The sequence below is a fragment of the Bactrocera latifrons genome, unplaced genomic scaffold (genome assembly GCF_001853355.1).
Source record: "Bactrocera latifrons isolate USDA-ARS-PBARC rearing strain unplaced genomic scaffold, ASM185335v1 scaffold_1, whole genome shotgun sequence".
Classification (NCBI taxonomy): Eukaryota; Metazoa; Arthropoda; class Insecta; order Diptera; family Tephritidae; genus Bactrocera; species Bactrocera latifrons.
In genome coordinates, this window is record NW_017534407.1 from 3,278,051 (window position 1) to 3,291,350 (window position 13,300).

The 13,300-nt window shown below is 40.7% G+C and overlaps 2 protein-coding genes across 4 annotated transcripts in view; both read right to left on the bottom strand.

The window, feature by feature from the left end:
* LOC108979026 (sensory neuron membrane protein 2) overlaps positions 1–13,300 on the bottom strand; it is a 60,419-nt gene that overhangs the window by 9,698 nt on the left and 37,421 nt on the right. The gene's annotated exons all lie outside the window — the stretch shown is intronic.
* LOC108979013 lies at positions 5,891–11,945 on the bottom strand. Of its 2 annotated transcripts, XM_018949585.1 has the most exons (2): positions 8,873–11,945; positions 5,891–8,137 (listed from the first exon to the last, which is right to left on the bottom strand). In XM_018949585.1, exons 1-2 carry the CDS (start codon positions 11,562–11,564, stop codon positions 6,381–6,383), a joined length of 4,449 nt encoding a protein of 1,482 aa, XP_018805130.1. In that variant the 5' UTR covers positions 11,565–11,945; the 3' UTR covers positions 5,891–6,380. The 2 variants fall into 2 exon arrangements, with proteins under 2 accessions (XP_018805130.1, XP_018805123.1); XM_018949578.1 differs by having other exon boundaries at positions 5,891–11,945.

Sequence of the window (13,300 nt, forward strand, 5' to 3'; positions counted from 1 at the left end):
GCTGTCAAAAGAGATGGCTCTCCGAATAGGGTTACACTTTTGACTAGGAAGGAAGGACTAGTTTTCCATATTAAAAAGATCTCGATTGGAAGATCGGAAGGATTTCAATGACAATCAACGGCTAAGTCGTCCAGTTGCTGATAATCGTGCTAATCGGTGGAAAAGTCAGTGAAATTTTTTGCTATCGATGCAAATTTTACTACGAGAATTTTGGCTGAGAGGTGCGAGTAAAAGCTCTATATGAAGAATTTTAATTCCTGATTAGGGTAACAAAGTGGTCTGTGCACAGTTGGTTGCACGCAAAATAAGACAAAAAAGTGAACGAGTTTTTGTTGAAAAAACAGATTTCACTCATTAATTACCATCCGTACTCGCCTAATCTATTACCATGTGACTATTTTTCAACTTAGAAACTAAAAACTCCTTTCATGAAGCATTTAATGATATACCAACTTTTCAAGGTGCCTTAACGAAGATGCTGACGAACATTCTTATGAATGACATAAAACAATCTATGCTTCCGCTGGTTGATCGTTCGAATTGATCATTGCATTGATTTTAATGAAACCTATTTAGAATAAATAACCTTTCAAGAGAATTGTGCATTACTGTATTCGAAATCCAAAAAGTGCAGCAAGTTACAGGATAAGAGATATTTTAATGTTTTCTTATCGTTTTGTACGAAATTGTCAACTGCAGGAATTATTTTTTTATGTATTGTAAGTGTTTATTTTGAAGTATATATATAGAGTAATATAAGCAGGGGACTAAATAGACGGCTGGAAGGCTTAGACTATGCAGACAGTATACGGTTAATGACACAAACCTTTGCTGATATGTCAAAAAAAAAAAAAAATATAAAAAAAAAAAAACTAGCTATGTTCCAAGAAACTGTAGTGAAATTATAGTAGGTCTCAATATTAACATCGGCCAAACCAAAGAAATGCGTGCCAACACCACCTGAATTCCAAGTCAAAAATGCAAATCCTTTTAAATCCTTAGGCTAGCGTTCGGCGCCATCAAAGCGGTCTGGCGCTCCACGATCATTATCCGGCGAACCAAAATAAAAATATTCCACTCCAATGCTAAGTCTACAGTTGCATACGCTTGCCAAATATGGAATGTCGTAGGGTCTGGCATTCAAAAGCTGCAAATTTTGAAAAATTTGCCGTCTCTAACACGAACTTATGTCGCATACAATTAAAGCACATGCACAAGAAAATATAGTTGGCTCGGGAATGTTCTGAGACGCGATCCAGACCTCACCAACAGAAGCGCTATCAATTGGAATCCACAAGGCTGTCGACCCACTCTAACTGGAAGAAGGAATTTGGACATTGAAATATCTAAGGTTCAAAAATAGCACTAGATCGAAATAAACGGAAGAGTCTCATTGGCTCAATGATTCCAAAAGCTGCAATAACTAGTGTAATATATTAAGAAGCCACCCAAGTTAATTTTCAATCGTTAATAAATTTATTTTAATATTTTGCACGCCACGGTATACAAGTTAAAGTCACTTTAAATAAGAACAAACTAGTAACGAACTACTACTTTATTTTTTTATTAAGAATAATTTTACTTAAATGAAGCCGTTGACCTGTTTTGCATTTTACAAATCGTCGCTATTTATATCATATAATTGATGATTATTTATTGTCAATATTGTCTGCTTTACGCTATTTACACTAATTGGACAATAACAACAACAAACGTGAACGTTTCATTAGAAAAAAATGATTTGACAATTTTTTTATGACAAAATTAAAAACACAAAACTATAAAATTATGGAAATTAAACATTTATATTCACACTCGTACATACATACATATTTATACATATGCATATTCACATGGAAATGAGGACATGCGTAAAATCGTAAAATTCCAAGCATTTATTAACTTAAATGCAAAAGAACTGAACTCGTTACGTTAATGCTGGAAATAATCAATTTAACTTTGTATTAGGTGGCGTTAATAGCTTATTTCCGGTTTTAGGGTATATACTAAGAAGGAAAGAATATAAATTAAATTAAATATGAAATGAATAAAAGTAAAAAATGGCATTCAAAATATTTGCATAATATTGTTGCTATTGTTTGAGAGCGCGCAGCACGTTTTGTTCCAAACAAACACACAAACACACACAGCGTGAAGAAGCAGCTGTTTTTGGTGTGTGTGCTTGAGAGCGCACTTCAATGTGTGTGTGTGTGTGTGTGAATTGATACCAGGTGGGATGTCTGAAGAATAGCAAATTCATGGCATATACATTTTTCTTAATATTCTATAATTTTTTTTTTATTTTGTCAAAATTTTTTTAACTGCGAGTTGTTTGAGCTTAAAAGTGACTGGCTTTAAGCACCTCTCAAAGTTTTTATTTCACGAGCGTACTGTGCTATATGGCTTAAGATTGTTAAGTGTCTCGATATAAGTGCTCTAGTTGAATAGAATCGTTTCCTTCTACGATTTTATTATTGTTTTTAGTAATTTTTTAATTTTATTTTTCAATTTCGGTTTCTGTTTCTGTTTCAATTTTTATTTTTCTTTTTTTTTCTATTATTTTTCGTTATTTATTTTTCCTTATATGCTGACGTCCATATACAAATTTAAGTATTTATTTATAACGCTTTGCGTGCGAAAGAAGCACACTAATAAATAGCAACAACAAAAGGCAAGCAATGCAACTTTTTGAAAGTGAAATTTCAGACACGTTGCTCTGGCGATTTTGACCTTGAGCGTAGATTTTAATTACAGCGATATGCACAAATAGCAAAGCAAGTTGGTACTCGCGGTCAACAATCTATGCAGATGTTGAAAAAGTGCAAAATCATAGATTTCTAGAACGCAGAGTGGCAGGTGTGCATCAGTGTCGAGCTCGTAGATCCTCGATCGCCGCCCGCTTAATCGATCAATCAAATTGTACGCCCAAACCGATAATTAAGCGATGCTTGTCTATTATTTGTAATGTAAACTTGACATGTAGAGTGCTCAGATAATCAACACGCGCCTCTTGAGCACACTCCACGCAAGCTGCTTCTTATCTAAGTGACGGTTGCTAAGATCTCGCTGCCAATCTTACTAAGTGATTAGATAAAGTTGAAAAGTGAACCACTCAAAATCAAATTAAATTTGGTGTTCTTCACAAATTGTTGGTTTCAACTAATTCGTTTCTTTACCATCCATATTTTTTTATTTGATATTCATATTTATTTTTTAAGTGAATACAACCATTTATATCGCGCTGACAAGGTTAAATGTTAAATGACAAAGCGTCGGTGACATTAATCAATCGGTAAATAACACCTTGTTGACCGGTTTGTTGGTAAACACTATATATACATATATGTAGATGCGTTTATATGTTGGTAAATTGTTAAGGGCATAACTTGGTGCCCCGTGAGAAATTGTAGAAATTTATAAAAATTATAAAAATTTCAGTATTTCTTTATCCCATGGATTATTTGGCGTTATGGCAGCGAGCTAAAAACTAAATTTGTTGATAGGAATTATTTGTTTGACATTTTATATCATTTATGGTCATTGTTGACGACCTCTACTAGTGTAAAAGCTTCCTGAAGGCTTTTACATCAGCTACTCAACTCTATTGAGATTCATTATAATTATTGTTTTCATACATAGAGAAAATGCCAATAAGCTACTAATTTCTATCGTTATGACAAAGTGAGTAAATGACCAATTGACCAACACAAATTGACTTCATTACTTCCTTCAATACAATGGATGGTAAAAACGTTGTCATAGTAGGTGTAAAAAATTATCTGTCAGACGTTTTTATTAGTTTTACTGCCAGACTTAGAAAATCTGGGTTTCCAAATGAACGCATGACTGCATATACGGAAATACCCACACGATTTGACTCTATATTGGATTTATGGATCATAGTGTCGCAAAACAAACTCTGACGGCATTTTCTCTGCTAAGTGGAGGCTAGTGAGTTTCTTTACGGATGGATCAAAGCTTGAGGGGAAGGTTGCTTGAGCCGTATACGAGTATTGTCAGGAACTCTCTATAAATTACATCTTTAGGCCTTCTAACTATTGAAGTGTTTTTCAAGTCGCAGTTGATAGCGGCGATTTACTGCTCAGGAGTGCAGCCTACAGCAGAGAAGTGCCCATAAAATATGATAGAAGGGAGGCAATACTAATAGTGAGATTTAACTAGCCGAGCGTTGAAGACTGGTTAAGGTATGCATAACCTTGCTATCAATGACATCGAGTCATTTTGTGACGAAACTAGTATGGGTGCCAAGTCACAACGGAAACGATGACCTGTAAAGCTGATGAGCTGGCAAGAAAGGATGGGCTTCACGCGAACTTGGTCAGCGCTGGGCTTCCATCAGTTCGTGCATAGCGTAGTCGCAAGTCGATCGTATGAGAACCAGTTAACTTCCATGCCCTCGGTAAAACTAGCCTTCTTTTGTTGTTGGGGTTCTAACAGGCCACTGTCCTATCGGCGGCCATGTTGTAAGAAGCCATATAGAAAAAGATTAGGTACAATCATTTCAAAACTTCCTTCTTGATTGATTCACTTGGTTGTAGCCAGATCGTTTCTGTCGTCGTTTACATATTGTTAAATCAGCTCACGACCTCCGCTATTAGACCAAGTATCCTCTGGGTAGTCAAAATACATCCGTTTGAAAGTGATCTAAACTTTTAAGGCGAATCATCCCTCTTCAGGATTCTGAAAAATCAAAACATCCTTTGAAGAGAGACCACCCTTTTGATGACGACCACTCGAAACGTATTAAGAATTACGATTTAAGGGCTCTTGGAACGTCCGGTCACTTAATTGTGAAGGTGCTTCTACCCAGCTGCTCAATGTAATCGTAAGGGTAAAGACTGACATCACTGCCGTCCAAGAAATGCGACGGACGGGACAAGGACTGAGACGAGTATGTCTTTGTGACATTTTCTACCGTGGACATATAAAGGAGCGTAATTTCTGTGGGAGAGAGAGAGACTCCGTCGCCGAGTTATGGCATTTACCTCGGTGTATGAACGTTTAGCCACAATCCGCATCAATATATAGCTGATTTGTATTGACGCAACGACGAAGGAGAAGAGAGCACTTATGAGAGCTGCTCTTTCTTGCCGCGATGTCAAAATCGTGTTTGGCGACTTTAATGCCAGGGTAGGCAAATAGGATATCTTTGGCATAACGGTCCCTAAACTCCGGCTCCATGATGAAATCCCCAATCTGTATCTGTAGTACTAGATTACAGCATAGGGAAATTCTTCAAGTTACCTGGCTGTCTCCGGATGGAAAAGCCACCAACCACAGAGATCATGTTGTGATAAACAGAAGACACGTCTCCAGTGATTTCGATCTGCGTACGCTCCGAGATCCTAGCACTGACTCGGACCGCGTTACGAGTTTTCGAGAGACAGGTTCTGCGGAAGATTTACGCTTTTTTACGCATTGAAAACGCCGAATACATCAGCCGATGGAACGATGAGCTGTACGAGATATTCGACGGCTTTGACATAGTTCAGCAAATTAAGAACAGCGGTTACGCTGGTTAGGTTCTATCGTCCGAATGGATAAAAACATTACCCGGCGGGGGAAGTAGAGGAAGTCCTCCACTCTGTTAGAAAGAGAAGGTAGATAAGGACCAGCCTACACTTGAAATTTTCGATTGAATTTTCCAAATTGGCGATTGGCTGACATGTTGTTGTAAACTCAGCATAAGCAGTATCTATTCCAATAAAGAAGAAGAAGATATATTTTATATGATCTCCGATGTCTAGATAAAACAAATTTCTTGCAAACGTAATGTACCCTGCTCAGGGTATAAAAATTAACTACACTTCGATTTGCAATAATTATTTATTTATTATTTTTATTTAGTAATATTATCTAATTACGTATGTATATATGTGTGTGTGTGTGTGCAAATATATCGACGTTTATCACTTAAATTAATTATTTAATATACTTTCCGTATGCACAATGTGAAAAGTATACAAATACAGAGTACATTTTATTTCAAATATATATGTATATTTATATAAAACATAACAGTTAAAAAAACAAACAATATTAAAAAACTATCTAAACATGCAATTTGTTGAATATTGCAACTGGTGTCATGGAAATGTATGCAACCATTTACTTTTATATCCGACACGTACACATCACCCCTTCGCAAGTGCAGTTATAATAAAAAATCACATTTTGACAGCATCACAAATTAACAAGCAGTTTTCGTTCATATTATATGGTATATAAAGCGCTTAGAACTACTTTGAAATTCAACTTTATATGTAGGCATCCCATAAATTGAGTATTATTTTCGTTGAGACTCTTGAGTATTATGTTCGCGGCAAACTTCACTTCCAATTGTCCGGTTTCGAAAGGTCCTATCTACCGTAATGTCCCGTCAGCGTGCCATTTTGTCCAAAGGCATAGGCATAAACGGACTTCGCGCTGCCGGCTGCATGATCCCGGAATTGCTTATAGTATTCGCTCTCTTCGCCGAAATGCGCTTGCACCGCATGCTGCTTGGCGGCACTCGTGGGCTTTCGTGTAGTTGTCGTGGCGAATACTTTAAATTGTTCCTTGTATTTGTCGAAGAAAGGGTGGCTGAACGGATCATCGCGGTATTTGGCTGTTGTTGCTGTTGGTGAGGCTTTCGTAGGTGATGTGTGAACTGGATTTCGCGTGACATTCGGTTTTTGATTCGTTGCGCTTGCAACATAAAGAGCGGGTTTTCGCGTAGTTCCACGTGCCGTGATGGTTGTTTTCGTCAATGCTGTCGGTTTTGTGGTAGTGACTTTCGGTTTTTGTGTACTTGGTTTGGTGTACTGAGTAAACGGTGTTGTTGTTGTTGTTATTTTCTTAGTCGTATATGGCACTTTTGTGGTACTAAAATTATTTCGACTTGCTGTTGCTGGACGCCTGGCCAAGTGAGCGCTTGCTGGTAGCTGTGTGGCAGCGAAAGTGTTTTGCGTTGTCGGCGTTTTGACAGTTGTCGTCGGTTTTCTTGTCGTGCTTGTGGCATAATATTGTTGTTGCACTTTTGTTGTACTGTCATTAGAACTAGTTTTACTATTAGGTGTTGCGTGTTTGGTGGTTCTTTGCATTGTTGTAGTTGGGCGCTTAGTAGTGGTAATTTTTAACGCAGCGGTAGTCTTTTGTGTTATTGGCGTTCTTGCGTTGGTTCCGGGTCTACGTGTTGCAGTGGTAGTGACTCTATGGTTGGCAGTTTTGTCGTTAGTATTCTTTGAGGTAGGTTTGGTGGTACTTTGTTTAGCAGTTGGTCTTCTTGTTGTTGCGGCAGTTGTGGGTTTTTGAAGACCAGCGTTCTGTATGGTTGTTGGCTTCCTGGTTGTTGTAGTCGTTAACGGTTTCTGGATTCCAACGTTTTGTGTTGTTTTAGTGGTTACAGTCGGTCTTTTCGTAGTTGCCGTAGCGAAAGTGTTCCAAGTAGTCTTCTTTTCTTGATACAATCCGGGATTCTTCGTAGTCTGTGGTTTTCTCGTTGTTGTCCACGTCGAGGTTGTGGGTGTACTTCCCTCGTTTGTTGCTGTCTTATGGTTATTGGACAGTTTGGTTGCTTTCGGCGTAGTTGTTTGTGGCGCTCGGCTTGTGCTTACGTGCGGTTTTGCTTTCGTCGTCGGTAGTCGAGTTGTCGTTTGCCTAGTTGTCGTTTGCTTAGTTGTCGGTTGTCGAGTTGTCGGCTGCCGAGTTGACGGTCGCGGCTTTATTGGTTGTCGAGTTGTGCTTGTTGCTTTTGCGGGCTGTACTTGTTGCGGCCGTTGCCAGTTCCATGTCGTGCTAGGTCGCTTAGTCGCGCTTCCTGCATTATTTGTTGTGGGTTTCCGTATAACGGTTGCCACTGTTGTGGGCCTTTTTGTGGTGGTGGTTGTAAGCAAAGTGGTATAATATTGTTTCGTAGTTTGAGTTTGTGGTTTTCGGGTGGTTGTGGTTACCGGTTTTCCTGTAGTGGAAACTTTGGTTTCGATTTTGACTGGTGTTGTACGAAATACCTCACTATTAACATACGGCTTAGTGGGGTAAATATGTAGCTTGGTCTTTTCAGTGCTGCTCTGCGTCGGACGTAAGTGTTGTTGTTGGGTTTGTGAGCTTGTTTTAATAGCGCTACTATGAGAGGCTGCTGAAATTTGTTGAAGAAAAGGATTATTCTGGTATTGTGCGACTATTTGGCTTCTCGGTGGGTTAACTGCAGGTGCGGGCTTGTGGGCAGTTAAGCGTGGGGATTGCTCGATGAATTGTGTTAAAAATGGGTTCGAGTGGAAATTTTGTTGTTGCGAGGTTTGCGGTTTTGGCAGTGTTAACTGTACGCTTTGTGTGACAGTATTGAATGGTAGTTTATTTGTAGTTTCGGTTAGTGAGAAGCTTGCCGACTGGCCGGTATATTTGGAGAGAAATGGGTTGGAGTGATAACTTTGTTTTTGGGGTTGTTGTAATATTGTGGGTATTAATGTTTGGTTTTTAGTTTCAGTTGGCTGGTATTTACTTAGGAAGGGGTTGGCAGCATAGGTGGCAGTGTTTGATACAGCGGGAATAAAGTTAGTATTTGTTACAGTTTGCGGGACTTTGGCGACAATGTGTGGTTTCTGTTGTGTTTGTATGAATTGATTTAAGAATGGATTATTTACAAAGTCAGTTTTTACAGCAACAATTTCATTTGTGACGCCGTAATGTGAAATGGGTTGCGCGGTTGTTTTAGGTTTCATGGTTGTTGGCACATAATTCACAGCACTAAATTGATTTAGGAAGATATTATTTACAAATGGATGGTTTAATTCATCTCTGTGTTTGATTTTATTCGGCAAAGTGGTTATTTGGTTAATATTAGAGGATTGTGTAAGATAAGTAGTTGGCTCACGTTGCGGAATTTCGTTGGCTTGTTGGGCCTGCTCCAACAGTTTGCTGTCAAAACACGCGCTTATCCGTTCCAATTGCTGATTGCGGCAGTTGCGATTATAAACCGTCCACGCCGTAAAACCATCACCGCTGAGACGCGTATGCTCCTCGTAAATCGTTTTCACGCAACGCACGTCATCAGTGATATCATTGTCCAGCAGCTTGTTGCATGCAATGTGACAAGCTTTGCCGTTGGCGTCTTCATGTGAACACCAATAGAGATCGCTTATCTGGAAGAGTCCATGATCAGCGCTGCCGTCGGCATTCAGACGTCCTACAGCGGCCGTGTTGAAACTGGATTCATGTTGGGCGATACAAACCCACGTCGGCACATCCTTCATCGGCATTTTGTGCTTGAAATACAATTCCTGCGCTAGCTCACATTTCTTATAGATTTTACCCTTACCAACGGCGACACCGGTTTCGTCATGCGCGGCAGTATTGATCTCCACTGCAGGTTGTGTATGCTGTAACTTGTGCAAGTCCTCTTCCGGAAAGCAACTGGCCACGCGTTCCAAATGTTGATTGCGACAATTTCGGTTATAAACCGTCCACGCTGTAAAACCGTCGCCGGAAATACGCGTGTGTTCGGCATGTATGGTTTTAATACACCGCACATCATCGCTGATGTCCGAGTCGAGCAGTTTGTGGCACGGTATGTTGCAAGCCTTACCGCCGTATTTATCATGCGCGCACCAATAAAGATCGCTGATTTGAAAGAGTCCATGATCTTCGCTGCCATCGGCATTTAGACGCCCCACAGCGGCGGTGTTGAAACTGGATTCATGTTTAGCAATGCAGACCCAGGTGGGTATCTGTTCCATTGGCATTTTGTGCTTGTAGTAGAGTTCTTGCGCCAACTCACATTCCTTGTAGATCTTACCCTTCGCTGCAGGCAACGTCAGCGCCGTTGTTGTGGTTGCTATTACATTGTGGTAATTATTGTTGCTGCTGCCGCCAATTACCTGTGTCTTACTTATCTCGTTGCTATCGAAACATGCCGACACCTGCTCGATCTGCTGGTCGCGACAGTGGTGATTATAGACCGTCCACGCTGTAAACCCGTCACCCGAAATGCGTGTGTGCTCTTCGTGTATGATACGTATGCAGCGAACGTCATCGGTAATATCGGAATCGAGCAATTTCGCGCACGGTACGTTACACGCCTTGCCGCCAAAACTGTCGTGTGCACACCAGTAGAGATCGCTGATTTGAAAGAGTCCATGATCCGCGCTGCCGTCGCCATTGAGTCGTCCAACCGCTGCTGTATCGTAGTTGGACTCATGTTGGGCGATACACACCCACGTAGCTATATCCTGCATTGGAAATTTGTGTTTAAAATACAATTCTTGAGCTAATTCACAACGTTTATAAACTTTACCCTTGTGTGTTTGTGGATTGTGTGTCTGTGTTACAATTTTGGGGGATGTGTATTTGTGTTGGTGGTGTTTTTGTAGTGTTTGTTTGGATTCCTGTGGAACGCCAATGTGCTGAAGGAAGGGATTTGACTGGAATTGCGGTTGTAGGGACGTCTGCGGGAATGCGGGATGCGCCTGGATGGAGGGGAATGTGTGGGAGGGTGCAGTTTGAACGTGTGTTTTAGCTGCGTGTTGTAATGGGGGTTCTTGGAAGCATGTGGATATAACTGAGTATTGCTGGTTGCGACAGTCGCGGTTGTACACGGACCAAGCGGTGAAACCGTCACCTGAAATGCGCGTGTGTTCACCATGAATGCGCTTGATGCAACGCACATCGTCGCTGATATCGTTGTCCAGCAGCTTCGTGCATTGCAGACCGCAAGCCTTGCCGCCACTATAACGATCATGCGAACACCAGTAGAGATCGCTGATTTGGAAGAGTCCATGATCGGAGCTACCGTCAGCATTCAGACGTCCCACAGCCGAGGTATCGAAATTGGATTCATGCTGCGCAATACACACCCAGGTGGGTATCTGTTCCATCGGCATTTTGTGCTTGTAGTACAGCTCCTGCGCCAGCTCACAGCGATCGTAGATCTTGCCGCGTTTATGCGTGGAATAACCGTTATTTATTGAGTTCGTGTGCACCGTTAAGTCGTTGGATGTATAATATGGCGCCGGCGCGCTGGCAAAAGCGGTGTGTGTGAATGTCTGCTGAGCCACAGGCGCTTTGCTTTGATTTGGAAAACAGTCGGCGACATAACTCTCGACACCATGACGACAAAACTGCTGATAAGCATTCCATGCATTGTAACCGTCACCGGAAAGCCGTTGGTGCTCGTCGTAGATAATACGCAAGCAGCGCAAGTCATCCGTCAAATCGGCGTCACGTAAACGTTCACAAGGTAAATTGCAAGCGAATCCTTTGCCCGGTGGCGAACACCAAAACACATCGCTTATCTGGAATAGACCGTGTGAACCGCCAGCCAGCCCACTCGCGTAAGCTTCCGTATTGAAACCGCTCGAATGCTGCGCTATGCAAGTCCACGTCGCGACCTCATGCAAATCGAGTCGATGCCGATTGTGCAACACTTGCGCCAACTCGCAACGATCGTACACCTTGGCATTGACGCTACCGCTGAAAGCGACTAGCATGCAGAAAATGCGCGCGACAAGCGCGAAAACGCAAGGCGCGTCATTGCGTACACGTAGAGCTCGCGTCGAACGCGTTGACATTTTTGAAACGCCGTGTGCGTTTACTTCGTTTTTAAGTGCTCACGCAACGCGGCACGTTCAAGCGTGCGTACGCGTATTATATCCCTTCCGAGCGCACACAGTGTTTACTGATTTTTAAGCTGATTTATTAATCACACTTTGCGAAGGTTAGAACTGAATTAATTTACAATCATTTGCTATTGTTTATTAGCTGATTTTAAATCGTTGCCAAGCTTCTTAATTTCTATGAATGCGTACGGCTCTTTCTTCGACTTTGCTTGTTCTCACGTTCGCGTGCCGTTGAAGACTGATTTGAGCGATGCTTCGCATTTATATGTCCAGCTCGGATTGCGCATCCCGCCACCTTCATGCACACACACACACACAGATTACTTATAATTCAGCCGCCGACTCTGAGCGCAGAGTGCCAGTTACTCTGACGGACGGGCGGCGGTCAATTAGGCAGTCAGTCAATCTGTGGCACAATATTGGTGGAGATGCGCACCAATGCGCATATAAACACAAACGTTTGCTAGAAAAAAACTGGTTAAACGGCCAATCGTACAAATGTACTCTCTGCCTAAGCGTCGCACTTGCTTTATCAGTTTGATATCTTGCGGGATTGTCGTGTTGTTGTGTCGGTGTGGTCATTGATTTATTTGTCGTGCATAATATTTGCTTGTTCGTTTTTATTTGCTTTTCTCTAAAACTTTGATAAGCGCCAAAGGTAAGTCGACCACATTAGGCGATTTACTACTGCAATAAGCCTTTTCTAATGTAAATATCTTATAGTTACAGTTATATTTATTATTTTCTTTTTATCAAAGTATGTCAATGATACCATTAATTATTCACTAAAACTGGTATTAAGCGATCATTAACTTTGTAAATGCTCGTGTTTTGTACGCATTTAATTTGAACAAACTTGGGTATCATTGACTTTGGGACAGTGTTCTCTGAATATGCTTAACAGATGATACTGCCTAAACGGGAGCTAATGCAGTTGAAATTAAAAGAATTATATTTATCTGCATTTAAATATATTATATATGAAGTCTTTCTATTAATGGGAACCTCTCCAAGGGTCTTTATGTTTAAAAATTGTCAGTTTAGTTCTGACTTACTTAGTTTCTAAAGTTGATGAAAACACCATATTTCATGAAAACATCAACACACACTTTGAAGTGATATCCGATCACTTATATTACGGTTTTCTTCGCTTATTTCATATTCGATTAGTCAATTGTTAGGGATTAGTGATTCGAACGAATATCCCACCTGTGCCAACGTGCTAGTAGCAATCGCAAAGCAACACATCCTTCGGCGCCTTCGTATCGTGTGCACAATCGTTGCGAATGTTGGAAAGTGGTGATTAAGTTTTATCCAAATTACAATCCTACGAGTGGTACAAAACCTTCAAAGACGGTCGAGAGATCGTTGAAGACATGGCCCGTTCTGGACGATCTGCGACCTTTTCAACTGATGAAAATATTAAACATGTTGTTAACAATGTTGCTTGAAAATCGTCAGACAAGTGTTAGAGAGGTGGAAAGAAAGCTCGACATCTTTGGCAAGTTCGTTCGAATAATTTTGATGGATATTTTGTGTATGAAACGTGTTCTTGCTCGACTTGTTCCGATTTCTTTTTCAAAAACTACAGACAAACCTTATCATGTGACTTCCGTTCCCATGATGAAATGGATTAATGAGTTTGACATGAAAACAAGTCAACAATCATCGGAATTTAAAGTCGAAAT